The sequence below is a fragment of the Pongo abelii genome, chromosome 1 (genome assembly GCF_028885655.2).
Source record: "Pongo abelii isolate AG06213 chromosome 1, NHGRI_mPonAbe1-v2.0_pri, whole genome shotgun sequence".
In the NCBI taxonomy this organism is placed as follows: Eukaryota; Metazoa; Chordata; class Mammalia; order Primates; family Hominidae; genus Pongo; species Pongo abelii.
The window spans coordinates 121,023,740-121,039,594 of NC_071985.2; the positions used below are offsets into that span (position 1 = coordinate 121,023,740).

At 37.7% G+C, this 15,855-nt stretch overlaps 1 protein-coding gene across 8 annotated transcripts in view; it reads right to left on the minus strand.

The window, feature by feature from the left end:
• Positions 1-15,855, minus strand: part of RAP1A (RAP1A, member of RAS oncogene family) — a 100,600-nt gene that overhangs the window by 11,560 nt on the left and 73,185 nt on the right. For all 8 annotated transcript variants that reach the window (XM_054529524.2, XM_063728216.1, XM_024246737.3 and 5 more), the window contains 3 exons: positions 10,172-10,255; positions 6,184-6,252; positions 4,102-4,158 (listed from right to left, as the gene is read on the minus strand). In XM_054529524.2, coding sequence (XP_054385499.1) covers positions 4,102-4,158; positions 6,184-6,252; positions 10,172-10,228 — 183 coding nt within the window. In that variant the 5' untranslated portion in view covers positions 10,229-10,255. The remainder of the gene's footprint in view (positions 1-4,101; positions 4,159-6,183; positions 6,253-10,171; positions 10,256-15,855) is intronic.

Genomic DNA, 15,855 nt, shown 5'->3' on the forward strand with positions numbered 1-15,855 from the left:
CTGACATAGTTGTAGCCCTACAGATATGTTAGTGATCATGACAGGCAAAAATTTCTGCCCTGGAGGAGTGTACATGGAGACAGACAAAAATCAAGTATGCAAGATGGTAATAAATGTTATCGAGAAAAGTAAAGGTGGGGAGTTTATTTTGAGGGTAGGAATATAAAGTTATATTTTAAAAGACTATGCTCAGGGAAGGCCTCACGGGTAACATTTGAGCAACCACGTGAGGGAGGTGAGGGAATAAGCTCTATGGTTATGTGAAGGAAGAGTACCCCAAGCAGAGGAAAGAGCAAATGCAAAGGCCCCAAGGGGAAACATGTCTAAAGTGTATGAGAAGCTGTAAGGAGGCTGGATTCATTGAAACATTGTTACCTAGTGGGTGAGTATAGAAGGTGAGGCCAGAGAAGGAACAGAGACAGAGGATTCTCATTTGGACCTTTCAAGGAAATGTAATGAAGACCTGAGCTTTTACTCTGAGTTTAATGCATAACTTAAGCTGAGGAAAACATGATCTGACTTACATTTAAATGGAATTATGATGGTTACTGTGTGGAGAACAATCTGAAGGGGGTGAAGAAGAGAAGCAGGGAGATCAGTTTTGAGGTTATTGAAATAATCCAGCTGAGAGATGACAACTGTTTAGACCAAGATAGTGTCATTAGATTCTAGTGGTGGTAGCTGAGTTCTGGGTAAGTTTTTAAGGTAAAGCCAATAGGGTCTTCTGAGAGTTTGGATGTACACAGAATATAACAAAAAATACAGTCAAAGACGACTCCATGGTTTCAGGCATAACCAACTAAAAGGGTACTATTTACTGAGATGGGAAAGATTGGAAAGACCCAGGTCAGGGAAAGGTTATCAGGAGTTCAGTTTGGACATGTTATGTTTGAGATGCTTATAAGACATATAAAAAGAGATATTGAAGAGGCAGTTAGATATAAGAGCTCGACGTTCAGAAAAGAAATGAGAGATAGGGATATTGTTTGGATGTTTGTCACCTCCAAACCTTATGCTGAAATGTAATCCCCAGTGTTGGAGGTGAGGCCTGTGGGAGGTGTTTGGATCATGGAGGTGGATCCCTCATGAATGGCTTGGTGCTATCCTCACAATTGTGAGTTCTCATGAGATCTGGCTGTTTAAAAGTGTGTGGCATCTCCCGCTCTCTCTTTGCTCTTGCCATGTAAAACACCTACTCCCCTTTGCCTTTCACTATGATTGTAAGCTTCCTGAGGTGTTCACCAGAAGCAGATGCTGGAGCTATGCTTGTATAGCCTGCGGAACCATGAGCCAATTAAACCTCTTTTCTTCATAAATTATCCAGCCTCAGGTATTTCTTTACAATAATGCAAACGGCCTAATACAGACAGAGTTACAAAGTTAGTATTTGTCAGCATACAGATTGTATTTAAAACCAAGCAACTAAAGATCTCCAAAGCAGTGTTGTTAGGAAAGAGAAGTGCAAGTATGGAACCCTGAGGTCCTCCAAAATTAAGAGGTAGGGGAGATAAAGAGGAATTAGGAAAGAAGACTTAGGAGTAACCAATGAGACAGAGGAAATCAGGCAAGTATTGTTTCTTGGAAGCCAAATGAATAAAGGTTTTACATTAGAAAGCAATGATAAACTGAGTCAAAGGCTGCTGAAAAGTCAAGGGAGTTGAGGATATATTCAAGAGAATTATAAATGATGGACCGTGGACCTGAAGCTATATGCAGAGGGGGTTGAAGATACAAGGGATAATAAAAAGATGTTAGGATAATTGGACTACAGGTTGTAATGAAGTTGAAGGGCACTAAAGGAAATGAGATGGCCTGGGTGCAGTGGCTCACACCTGTTATCCCAGCACTTTGGGAGGCCAAAGACAGGAGGATCCCTTGAGTCCAGGAATTCAAGACCAGCTTGGACAATATAGTGAGACCCTGTCTCTACAAAAAATTTAAAAAAAAAAAAAAAAAAAAAGCTAGGTGTGGTGGTATGCACCTGCAGTAGCACCAGCTCCTCAGGAGGTTATGGTGGGAGGATTTATTGACCCTGGGAGGTTGAAGCTGCAGTGATCTGTGTTCATACCACTGCACTCCAGCCTGGGTGACAGAGAGAGACCCTGTTTAAAAAAAAAAAAAACCAAAAAAAAAAAAAAAAGAGGAAGTGAGATGGATAAAGAAAAAAGTAGTGAGTAGTGGAGGATAAGATGTTTGGAAATTAGATTAGGGAGGTATTATAGTTATTGGTAATCACATAGCCTAGAGTAAAACCATGGTATGAATGCCTTAAAGGTAGGATGGACATCAAGGAAATGACAGGCCAAGCCAGGGTAGTAAATCATTTATAATATCCATATAGATTCTATATGGATAGTAAAATCCTAAGAATTCTGATTGAACCAGTGTATGTGAGAGAGAGAGAGAGAGCAAAAATCCCCAAAGTGTAAGGAGTGATTTTGAGACAAGATTAAGCAGCTGTTTGTAAGGTTTTATGCAAGGTACTGGGGACACAAACAAGCAAATAGGCCTTATAACACAGCGTGTTGAGTGCTAGATGGGAGACAGACAAGATATTGGATAGCACAAAGTAAAGATCTCTGTGATAGAGAACTTCCTTCTTACAATCTGGACAGAGAAAGAAGAAAGAATGCCTGTACCCTGTGGATGTGATTAAAAAAAAAAAAGTAGAAAGTATTCTTTTTAGCTATTGGGGTCTCTGGACACAAAGGGGAATTTTGCTGATTCAGAAGCTAAAAACATTAGGGAGCAGGAGCGTGGGAGAGGGAGAGATAGCTTGATTCAGCTGATAGAAAATGTAGTTTCAGAAGGTCTTTACCAGAAGCTTGTGAGGGCAAAGGTCCCTGTTAAGAGTTAAGCCATTTTCCCAAAAAAGAATGGAAAAATATAGTATAATTAGTACTATATTGTTGTATAAAATCACTCCAATTTGCTTACATGCTTTTTTGAACTATCTGAAATGTTTCCATCATTTATAAAAATTATAGTGGAAAACTTTGTGCTGAATTTTAAACTTATCACATTTAAGAATGCCAGCCAGGTGCCATGGCTCACACCTATAATGCCAGCACTTTCAGAAGTAGAGCCAGGAAGAACACTTGAGGTCAGGAGTTCGAGATTAGCCTGGGCAACACAGCGAGACCACCTCTACAAAAAAATTTTTTTTATTAGCCGGTGGTGGTGGTACGTGCCTGTAGTTCTAGCTACCCAGGAGGCTGAGGCAGGAAGACTGTTTGAGCCCGGGAGACTGTGGTGAGCTACAATTGCACCACTACACCCCAGTCTAGGTGACAGAGCAAGACCTTGTCTCTTAAGAAAAACAAAAAACGAACCCATCCATTTTAAAGCTAAGAATTGCCTAATGTGTCAAGTCTATGTGCATGGAGAAAAATAAAGAAAAGCAAAGATTGCTTAATGTATGTATTTTATGTGGCAGTATAACTGGAAACCATCAGTTATTAATAAAAATTATAAAGGTGATGGTATTAATGAAGAAGAATAAAAGCAAATACACAATTCCATACTGTGTAACAGACATTATGCCTAATGATTTATAATTATTATCTCATTTGCTTATCACAAACACCTTATGATGTACTAATATCATTATACTCATTTAAAGATTAGAAAAAGGAGGCTCAAAATAATCCTAAATCTTCTGAGGAAGATTTTTGCCTTCCTCAGAAAACATGTATCTGTCACCAGCCCCTTGAGACGTCAAAATGCTAGTGAAAAGAAAAAATTATAAAAATTAATGACTATGGTGCCAAGAGACAAGGTCTTATTTAAACCCATGGAAATACAAATATTAACTAAAATTCTAAATTTAAAATAAATTTTAAAAAATCACTGATAGCATAATCCTTACCTCAATGTAGGAAGAAACCCAACACACAGATTATTACAGGTGAACTTTGTGATACGTGAGCATTAACTACATCACAGTTGATTTCATATACTTAAGAATCCCTATGTTCAGAGAATTTCTTCTTAATCAGAATGATTACTTTTACTCAGAATTATTTGGATGGCAAAACCTACTCAGATGACAAAACCTGCTCACAAATTAAAATCTATCAAAAAAAGAGAAAACATACTTACTGTCCCTGCAGTATCCAGGATTTCGAGCATACACTGTTGGCAATCGACTTCAACTTGCTGTGGGGGCAAAAAAAGAAAATGTTAAAAAGTAACATCAAAATCTCATTCTGTTTTCTTCCCACCTCTTCCATCAAAGTATCTATTAACAAATACAAAGCCTTTCTCCAGCAGTATGCTGTAATGGCTGGGGGTAAACTTGGTACCACAATAAAGAATAGCGGTCTCAAGTACAGTCTATTCGTATTACAGAAGCCAAGATGGTTAATGCTGAGTTTAGATATTTTCTGACCTCTGTAATGATTCTTATTTGTTATTAGAAAAGGCAAAAGTCATATTTTGAAATTTAAGGAAAACTTCGAAGAACAAGTATAGTTCTAACAGAAAAAAAAGTACATATGTGTATTTATATTATCTCCAAAGAAAACAAAGTACAAAAATATTAAATGGCTCAAAATGCGCACAAGATTTTGGGGTAAAGAAAATCTTGCCAACTTACCATGTTCAAGTTGTTAAAATTTTACTAAAATATGCAGAAAATTAAATACATAGTAAAATCTGAGTTTAAGACATAAAAGAAACCCAGGAGTACTAAAATAAATAGCAATGAGCTAAAACAGTGCCTCAAGAAAAAGGCACTTTTCTAGAAAAGCTCTATGTGAAAGGTGAAATTTTATACACTGAGTTCTATTTACCCATTGGTCTTATAAAAGAAGAGAAGGTTGGTCTAATGAAAGTATCAACTATCAACTGTGTGGAAAACTGTTTTAATAAAGAAGGGATTAAGAAAAGTTAGTCCTTTAGAATTTTAGGTACAGATCTTGCTTTGCAGTTAAAGCTTTAACTAGCAACTTACTTTGGGGAAATTTCAGTAGAGCAACACTGTCTTCTAAAAATAAATGTGCTAACCTAAAGACTATTTTAAACTCTGCTTCTGTGTCAGATCAGACATTGATGAGCGGCACCACTGCAGACCACAAACTCATCCACCCCACCACTTATGGGACAAGTGTGATAATCTGCAAAATTTGTAACTGGGAATGTTCAGTGAATAATCAATTAGGACTATAGTTTCTCGATGTATCTAGAGCATAATTCCGTTTCCAATTTGAAGACAATGAAACTGCTCTACTAGTAGTCCTTCATGAACTAACAAATTAATTCAACAAAAGTTACAGCACTATTAAAGGTAAATTCTAAAAACATCTTCAAAAGCAATCCTTTCCTATTAAAGTTTAATCTTTTTTAAAAATATTCTTGGCTACTAGCCTTTTATAACCTCCACCCCACCCAATATATTTGACATAGAAAATACTGAAAATTTTCCACAACTCTAGCTGGTCTTCTACAGAATATTTTTTGTCAAGACCAAGTACCTAATTTTTTTTCCCTTTTAAAAAGACTTTATTAGAGCAGTTTTAGGTTCACAGCAAAACTGAGGGGAAGGTGCAGAGATTTTCCCCATACTCCCTGCCACCACAAATGCATAGCCTCACCCCACTATCAACATCCTGCACCAGAGTGGTACATTTGTTACAACCGATGAAGCCACATGAACACATCGTTATCACCAAGAGTCCACAGTTTACATTAGGATTTTCTTTTGACATGGTACATTCTATTGATTTTGACAAACGTATGGCATGTAACCCAATTATAGTATTAGACAGACTCTAATTTTTTGGTAGTCTAAAGATATCTTTAAACTTATAAAACTAAACAAAAATAAAAATGTTCAGTCACTGGATAACTTCAAGCATAAAGGTGGTCTTAATTTTTGGTAACAAGAGTTAAGTTGAAAACATACCTACTATTTATATGCAATTTTTTCATATGTGGCAACATTCCCCACCAGGAAAATGTCCACATTAAGGAACAAGTCACTAATCAGTAACAGAACATAAAGCTCTGAATATCAAAGTAGCATTCTGTAGGAAATGTTCTGTTTTGATGAAACTTTTAAAAACAGATGCACAATATTTGTATCATTTCTCAAAACTATTTTCAAAAAGCAAATCTACAGATCAAATTTTAACATCATAAGGAACTACTTGTAAGCATGTGTGTACAAGTTTCACATTTTACCTTTCTGTAGGAATCTTCTATCGTTGGGTCATATTTTTCAACAAAAATTCCCTGAACAAACTGAACTGTCTGGGGGAAAAAAAAAGAGAAATATTAAAAAATTAAAGGAAAACTCCTTTGAATGTTACTTAACCTCACAAGTTATAATTATTAATTGAAATTATGTGAAAATTCTGGGTAAACATGTAAATGTAAAGTATAATATCATTATTAATTCTTTCAATATAAGGATACATCCATAACTAAGAGTACATTGATTATGAAAGGAGGTAGTCATGTTAAAAACTGTCATCAATACTGATGATAATACACTGTTAATTACATTAAGTCTTAATATACAAGGATACAAATAACATATCTGAACTAATTAAAACATGAAAAATTATCAATATTTAAACTCCTATTGCCCCTTTATATATCTACAGTAACTTTTATCCCATGCCCTCTGCCCTTAATGGAGTGACAAAGTTTCCAATTTTTTTTTAAACACAGGGTCTTTGCTATGTTGCCTGGGCTGGCCTTGAACTCCTGAACTCAAGAGATCCTCCCGCCTCAGCCTCCCAGGTAGCTGGGACCTCAAGCAGCATCTTGTTAATTTTTTAAAGCCCTTCTAAATTGTGGTGGAAAAGAGAAAGGGAAATTTAAACTTACTGAATGTCTATTATGTTCCAGACATTAAGCTAGTCACTTTTAATTTATAACCACATTCAAATTTCACATTTGTCCCAGAAATAGTTATTCTTCCTATTTGCCAGCTGAGATTCAAACATACATCTTCCTGATTCCAAAGCCTTACTTTTTCCATTGGAAAATATTGCCCATTCATCTTTTTCAGATATTATTGACTTTTAAAGGCATCCAAAAGCACATACTAGAAAATACATATTTATCATTCAGTAAGTGAAAAAAGTACAGAAGATGGTTTTAAGATATTTCCTAGGTAACTTTAAAACAGGATCTGGTACATTATTGCCTAAAAAGCAAGGTAAGAATGTGGACTGAGGTCATCTACACTTAAATTACTCAGAGGAATATTTGATATACTATTTTAGCTTGAGCTAAAGAGATTAACTCAAATATAGTAAACAAACTTCTTTCTCCTACTAAGCTTCTATTATTCAAAGGCAACTCAAGATATAATCACACCAAAAACCTTAATCATGATTTTTATCAAGGATTTAATCACCTCATCTTCTAAGTACGACACATAATTTAAACATACAAAGCAGTCTACGCTGGATGCAGTGGCTCATGCTGTACTCCTAGCACTTTAGGAGGCCAAGGCAGGAGGATTGCTTGAGCTCAGGAATTTGAGACCAACCTGGGCAACATAGTGAGACTGTCTCTACAAAAAATTTAAAAATTTAGCCAGGTGTGGTGGCATGCACCTGTAGTCTCAGCTACTTGGGTAGCTAAGGTGGGAGGATTGCTTGAGCGCAGGAGGTTGAAGATGCAGTGAGCCATGATCACGCCACTGCACTCCAGGGGAAGATGCTGATTCAAGATTTTAAAAAAAAAAAAAAAGGGCAGTCTAATACGGCTTCCTAATATGCTTTAGGCTAGAGCAGAGAGTCTCAAAATATGGTCCAAGGCAGAGGCTCCCTAAGGTCAAACTATCTTCCTAACAATACTAAGATGTACTCTAAGACGTACTCTTCTTCTTCTCTCATAAGTTTACAGTGGAATCTTCCAAAGGGTATAGCACATGTGCTATTGCAAGAGACTGGATACAGAAGCAGGCATAAGAGCCCATGTGCCTTCTATAAGCCAGACATTAATAAGACTTGAAAAAATGCAAAACAATCCAATGCTTCTCATTTCTTTCTTACTAAAAGTAATGTTTGACTACTCCTCTGAATCTTATCCTCTGTCTTAATTTTCAGGGACATCTCATTCATTCATTCACATAGATTATAATTTTATTCCTCGGGTTTTTGTACTGGATCATCTCCTCTTTCCCTCTCCTGTATCCTTATTTTCCTCCCCAGTGGAGAGGAATTCCTCCCAGCATACAAATATGCTTTACTATCTCCAATTCTAAAACAAAAATCTCCCTTAACCCCAATATCTCTCCAGCTTCTGCCCCCATTCTCTGTCCCCTCTCATAATCAAGCTTCTTCAAATGTCTATATTCCATTTCCTCAGCTCTCATTTACTCTTCAACCCACCCCATTATGGTTATGGCAACATGACCTGACTAAAGCTGCTTCCTTTATCATGTCCAACTACCTCTATGCTCTCTGATCATCTCTTTCCTCTTTATTACTTGACTTTTGAGCAATCAAGTAAAGACACCTCCTTCTATGCTAGATCCTCCAATCCTACCCACTTTCTAAAGGTTGAGAGGTACTCAGAGCTCAGTCCTGGGCTCTGCTCTTCTCTCTCTAGTATCTCCCTAGACCTCTTTCACTCCTATGGACTTTTTCCAAAATTATTTTTGAAAAGGTAATTCATGGACATAGGACTAAATTCAAAAAGGCACAAAAGGCTATGCAGTGATAACTAAGCTTATCTACCACCCTTGTTCCCAGCTATCCAATCCCACTCCCAAGAAAGTAACTGATGTTATTCATAGCTTATTTAACCTTGCAGAGATACTCTATGATTTTACAGGTATCTCCCCTCAGCCTACATTTTTTTAAATATAAAACACAAATTATAGTCTACACCGTTTAGTACCTTTTTTCTCTCTAATAATACATCTTGGATATCATTACATATCGGTATATATAGAGCTATTGCATTCTAATGGCTGTATTCCACTCTGAAAATGTATTAAAATTTACTTAACTAGCCCCTTAATGGAATACATTTAGGTTGTTTCCAGACTCTGGTCACTGTAAAGAATGTTGCGATGTTCCCTGACCATGCCATTTTGCACATGTGAACTTATATGTGGGCTACATTTTTAGAGAGGGAATCGCTGAATTGAAAGTTATATACCATTAAAAATGACAGATATTCTCAAACATTCTCGACAGAGGTACTGACTTACACACCTAACAGTAATGTAACTCTCATGAAATTAATCACCATATTGATGGCACCCAAAATCATATCAGCGGCCTCTCTTATTACTTCAACATGTCACAAACATAAAATTTGACATGACTCTTTGATTTGGACTCTCACTGCTCCTTCTCCACTGTTTCCCTTCTTCTTTTAATCCATCCATAAAATTAGTAGCTCAAACTAGAAACTTGGGAGCCATCCTTGACAGCTCCTTCTCTCCTAGTCCCCATATCAATCTAGCACCAAGTTATGTCAGTTCTTCCACTTACTCAATCCTCAAACATTTACTTCTCTCTTCTTAACTGCCATGGTTCTAATCCAAGCTTCCATAAACAATTATCTGGTATACAGTATTAACTCCCAATTTGCCTCCCACATCCACTCTGCCTTTCTTCTAAATTAATCTGTATTTTTCTTTCAGGGTATCTCTCACAAGTATAACCAAGTAGTTCTTTGTGTATTTATTACATCTCCTCCACTATAATGCAAGCTCCATGAGAAACTATGACTGTTTTCGTTCACTGTTGTGACCCTAGAATCTGACACTGTAGAAACTCAATAACTATGTACTAAATAAAAACAGCATGAACACAAAAAATGACCTTCATTCCATCTAAGTCTAGGGTGGAAGCAGGTGAGGAATTATCCCACTAGAATCTGTAATAATCAGTTTCCCCCACTACAATGTAAATTCCTTAAAAATGAGAACAATCTTACTCCTCTCTGAATCATAAACACTGGTGCTTGACATATAAGATAGCCAATAAATATTTGGTAAATATAAGAATAAATGAGAGCCAATGTTATAAAACTATACATCTGTGGTTATTAAATGATTTCCTGTCCTTTGTGGGACAGATATCAGATATATAATAATGCCACCTTTTCTCTTTGGCATCTAGAAGTCTGAAAGCAAGGAAATGTCAAAATTCTTCTTGTATTATACTAATCAGTTACAGTTAGGTGGCTAACTTACCAGAGCAGACTTCCCAACGCCTCCTGAACCAAGGACCACTAGCTTGTACTCACGCATGATGTGATCTGTTTAAATACTGACGATCTGAAAAACAAACAAACAAAAAAATCAAAGATTAAGAAACATGCTAACAGTCTAATAATGTACACTACTGCATCAAATATAGGAGTTTGTTTTGTTTTGTTTTTTTCCTTGTAAGACTATCAAAGGGACAACAGAAGCTACATGGCAAAATCCATACAGATTTTAACATAAGTTTATAGGATTATTTTCAGATATTTTAATTCACTGAAGATCATCTTTGACTAGGCATCAATTATGTTCATATTACTTCTAAAAATCTTTGATTAGAAAACAAGATGATTATATCCAACAGTTGATAATCTTACGACTACAATGATAAACCCAATTCTTTGCAAAGCTATCATTCAAACTTATGTACTGTTTAAAAACATTCACTCATGAGCTTTAATATAATGCACATGCTATTTTATTTGCTTAAAATATCCCTACAGTAATTCTACACTATTTTGTTCATTATTGTATTATAGCTGAACCATTTAAAATGTCATCTTGAAAATAATTAAAGATGTGAACAGGAGATCAGATGAAATTGCTAAATACTATAGGCAGTTATGAGCAACATACACCATAAGACCCAAATAGCCAAAGAAAATAAAAGGAACGTAAACTTTATTTTTTATCTCCATGATTATCTTAAAAGGTATAAAAACAGGAAATAATTTTCCATGGCCACAGTGGAATCACTAGAAACAGACTTTTCAACCCACAATAACAGCCAGAACAGTGAACAAAAAAATATAAAACTCTTTCTAGATATTGGATAATAAGCAGTGTAGGACTGTGATTTCTGAGATGCAAAAGAAATGAAGTGAGACCTAACACTGCCCTGGCTTTCTGCCTAGAGGCATTTTTCAGACTGTGGTGAAGGAGAAAGAACTCAAGCAGAGCTTGGAAGTGGTCCAGAGAAGTAGAAGCTAAGCATATAAAATTCCAGAAATCTGCATAAGGATTCACTTGAGTCTGTGGCCAAGCCCAGCACACAGACTAACTTCAAAAGGTAAGGCAAAGAATAAATAGAGATTTATAGGTGGAACAATTCCCAGAGTCATATGGTTCTGACTAGAAGTCTTCCTTGTTGAAAAACTAGGAATTCACTAGAAACCTCAGAAGACTCTTATCTTAGTAGCAGAGCTAAATAAGCTCTAGAGTAAATGATATTCTAGATGCTTCCTAACAAAGCTTAAAACAAGGCTCAAAAGGATGGAGTTGATCCACGTGTAACTCAACCACTTGTCTGAACAAAGTCCAAAATTCTTTAAAAGAAGCAGAAAAAAAAAATTCCACCACTCAACCATATAAAATTAACAATGTCCAGCATCCAATAAAAAATTAATAGAAATGAGAAGAAAGAAAATGTGACCTGAGGCCGGGCATGGTGGCTCACGCCTGTAATCGCAGCACTTTGGGAGGTCGAGGTGGGTGCATCACGAGGTCAGGAGATCGAGACCATCCTGGCTAACATGGTGAAACCCCATCTCTACTAAATGTACAAAAAATTAGCCGGGTGTGGTGGCGGGCGCCTGTAGTCCCAGCTACTTGGGAGGCTGAGGCAGGAGAATGGTGTGAACCTGGGAGACAGAGCTTGCAGAGAGCGGAGATCGCGCCACTGCACTCCAGCCTGGGCGACAGAGCGAGACTCTGTCTCAAAAAAAAAAAAAAAAAAAAAAAAAAGTGACCTGAAACCAGAGTGAAATAAATCAGCTGAAACCATCCCAGAAACGAGATGATGAAATTAGCCAATGAGGACTCTAAAACGGCTATTATAAATATGCTCAAAAATTTAAAGAAAAAAATGAGGAAGAAAATGGCACACATAATAATAAGAACCAAAAAGAACTTACAGTATTCAAAAACAGTATGTGAAATAGAAATATCACTGGAGGGTATTAACAATATATTAAATACCGCAGAAGGAAAGTTCAGGGGATCTGAAGACACAGCAACAGAAAATACACAAATTTAAACAAAGTTAAAATGTGATGAGAATAAGAGGAAAGAAGAGAAGGGGAAAGGGAGACAGGAGGGAGGGAAGAAAGAAGCCAAGGGTAGAAGGGTTAGGGGTGTAATAAGAAAGAAAAAAAAAGACTAGAACTACAGGACAATACCAAGCTATCAAGGAGTATAATATATATGTAACTGGAATGGGGAGCAGTGCATTTGAAGAAATAATGACATTTTTGAAATTTGATAAAACCGATACATCTGGCCAGGTGCAAAGTAGCTTATGCCTGTAATCCCAGCACTTTGGGAGGCCAAGATGGGCAGATCACTTGAGGCCAGGAGTTAGAGACCAGCCTGGATAATATGGTGAAACTTCATCTCTACCAAAAATACAAAAAATTAGCTGAGCGTGGTGGCATGTGCCTATGGTCCCAGCTACATGGGAGGCTGAGGTAAGAGGACCCCTTGAACTCGGAAGGCAGAGGTTGCAGTGAGCTGTGATTGTCCCACTGCACTCCAGCCTGGGCGATAGAGTGAGACCCTGTCTCAAGAAAAAAAAAAAAAAAAAACAAAGACACATCTACACATCCAAGTAACTCAATGAGCCCCCCTCCTGAAGGAGTATAAACACAAAGAAAACCACAACGAGGCACAATAATCAAATTCCTGAAAAGCTGTCAAAACCAGAAAATCTTGCAAGAAGCCAGAGGAAAAAAATTTAGATAGAAACAAAGTTAAAATATACAGACTTTGGCCAGGCGCGGTGGCTCACGCCTGTAATCCCAGCACTTTGGGAGGCCAAGGTGGGCAAATTGCCTGAGCTCAGGAGTTTGCGACCTGCCTGGGCAACACGGTGAAACCCCGTCTCTACTAAAATACAAAAAATTAGCTGGGCATGGTGGTGTGAGCCTGTCGTCTCAGCTACTTGGGAGGCGGAAGCAGGAGAATTGCTTGAACCTGGGAGGCAGTGGTTACAGTGAGCCGAGATTGTGCCACAGCACTGCAGCCTGGGCAACTGAGCCAGACTCCGTCTCAAAAAAAAAAAAAAGAAAGAAAGAAAGAAAAAAATATATACACATACACACACACACACACACACACACACACACACACACACAGAGACTTCTTGTGAAGCTATGCAAGACAAGAAAATAGAACATCTATAAAACAAAGAAAAAACTGGTCAACCTAGAATGATAAATACAATGAATATATGTTGAAGAAATGAAAGTAAAAGATTTTTCCCAGACCTTATCCTCCTGGTGGGGGCAGGGAAAAAAAAAAAAAGCTGGAGGCAAAAAGTTCACCAGCATACATTTAAATCGTGAATAAGTCTTTTTTTTGAGACAGGGTCTCACTCTGTTGCCCAGGCTGGAGTACAAGGAGTACAGTGATGCGATCATAGCTCACCCAAGATCCCAAGCAATCCTCCCACCTCAGCCTCCTGAGCAGCTGGCACTACAGGAGTGCACCACCACACTTGGCTAATGTTTCTAATTTTTTTGTAGACACAGAGCCTCACTATGTTACCTAGGCTGGTCTCAAACTCCTGGGCTCAAAGGCTCCTCCCACCTTGGCCTCCCAAAGTGCTGCGATTACAGGCATGAGCCAGCACACCCAGCCACAAGAGTAATTTCACCACTTGAATCAAAAATGGTAACAATCACAGGGTTTACATGTAGAAGTAAAATATATTACAATAGTAGAAAAGAGAGAAATAGAATACTTAAGGTCCTTAGATTATATATGAAGTAATATAGTATGTTTTGAAAGTAAATTCTCATATGTTAAAGAAGTATATTGTAAGTCCCAGAGCAACCACTAAAAAACAAACAAAATTCAACTCAGGCTAGGTGTGGTGGCTCACGCCTATAATCCCAGCACTTTGTGAGGCTGAGGTGGGTGGATCACCTGAGGTCAGGAGTCAGAGACCAGCCTGGCCAAGATGGCAAAATCCCATCTCTACTAAAAATATAAAAATTAGCCAGGCATGGTGGCAGGTGCCTGTAATCCCAGCTACTTGGGAGGCTGAGGCAGGAGAACTACTTAAACCCAGGAGACGGAGGTTGCAGTGAGCCAAGATTATGCCACTGCATTCCACCCTGGGCAACAGAGCGAGACTCCAAGTCAAAAAAAAAAAATTTCAACTCAATCAAAAAGAAAGTATGAAAAATGCAAACAAATAAGCAAAAAATAGCAAAGAAAAAAATGGGACAAATACAAGACAAAAGGCAAGATGGTAGAATTGAAAGGAAATCACATCATTACATTAAATGCAAATTGTCTAAACATTCCAATTCAAAGGCAATATAAAAAAGCAAGACCTAACTATATGTTGCTTCAAGAAAGAATCTTTAAATATGGACACAGGAAAAAACATCTATTGGTAACAAAGTCACAGTTGCTGCTAATATTACTGCTGTGTTTTGTTGCCTGCATTCAAAATAGAAACACTGAATTTCATTCAGAGGCTAGTGAAAAAAAAGATATATAGATATAAAAATATTTTTTCCTTCTATAAGAGTATTGGGAACCCTGGATTAAGAATCCCTACCTACTCTAAACAGTTACCATTTTAGGTTACTTTAGTCCAGTTCTCAAACTTTTTGGTTCTAGGTCTTCTTTATAAACTAACTTTTTTTTTTTTTTGAGACAGGGTCTCACTCTGTTGCTCAGGCTGGAGTGCAGCGGCACAATCACAACTCACTGCAGTCTCCACCTCCCTTGCTCAAGTCATCCTTCAGCCTCAGCCTCCTGAGTAGCTGGGACTACAGACATGCACCACCACAACTGGGTAATTTTCTTTTTCTTTTTTTTTCTCTTTTGCAGAGATGGGGTCTCATTATGTTGCACAGGCCAGTCTCAAACGATTCAAATTCCCAAAAGTGAGAATCACTTGTACCCAGGAGTTTGAGACTAGCCTGGGCAACATAATCAAAGAGGCCATTAAGTAAGGCTCAAGACGCCTTGGCCTCCCAAAGTGCTGGAATTACAGGTGTGAACCACCGTGCCCAGCCAACACTTTTACATTCTTTTTTTTTTTTTCAACAGTATCAATAATCACTTTATTATACTTTAAATTCTGGAATACATGTGCAGAACGTGCAGGTTTGTTACATAGGTATACATGTGCCATGGTGGTTTGCTGCACCCATCAACCTGTCATCTACATTAGGTATTTCTCCTAATGCTATCCCTCCCCTTGCCCCCCACCCCCCAACAGGCCCCGGTGTGTGACCTTCTCCTCCCTATGTCCATGTGTTCTCACTATTCAACTCCCACTTATGAGTGAGAACATGTGGTGTTTGGTTTTCTGTTCCTGCATTAGTTTGCTGAGAATGATGGTTTCCAGCTTCATCCATGTCCCTGCAAAGGACATGAACCCATTATTTTTCATGGCTGCATAGTATTCCATGTGTATATATGCCACATTTTCTTTATCCAGTCTATCATTGATGGGCATTTGGGGTTGGTTCCAAGTCTTTGCTATTGTGAATAGTGCTGCAATAAACATATGTGTGCATGTGTCTTTATAGTAGAATGATTTATAATCCTTTGGGTATATACCCAGTAATGGGATTGCTGGGTTAAATGGTATTTCTGGTTCTAGATCCTTGAGGAATCACCACACTGTCTTCCATAATGGTTGAACTAATTTA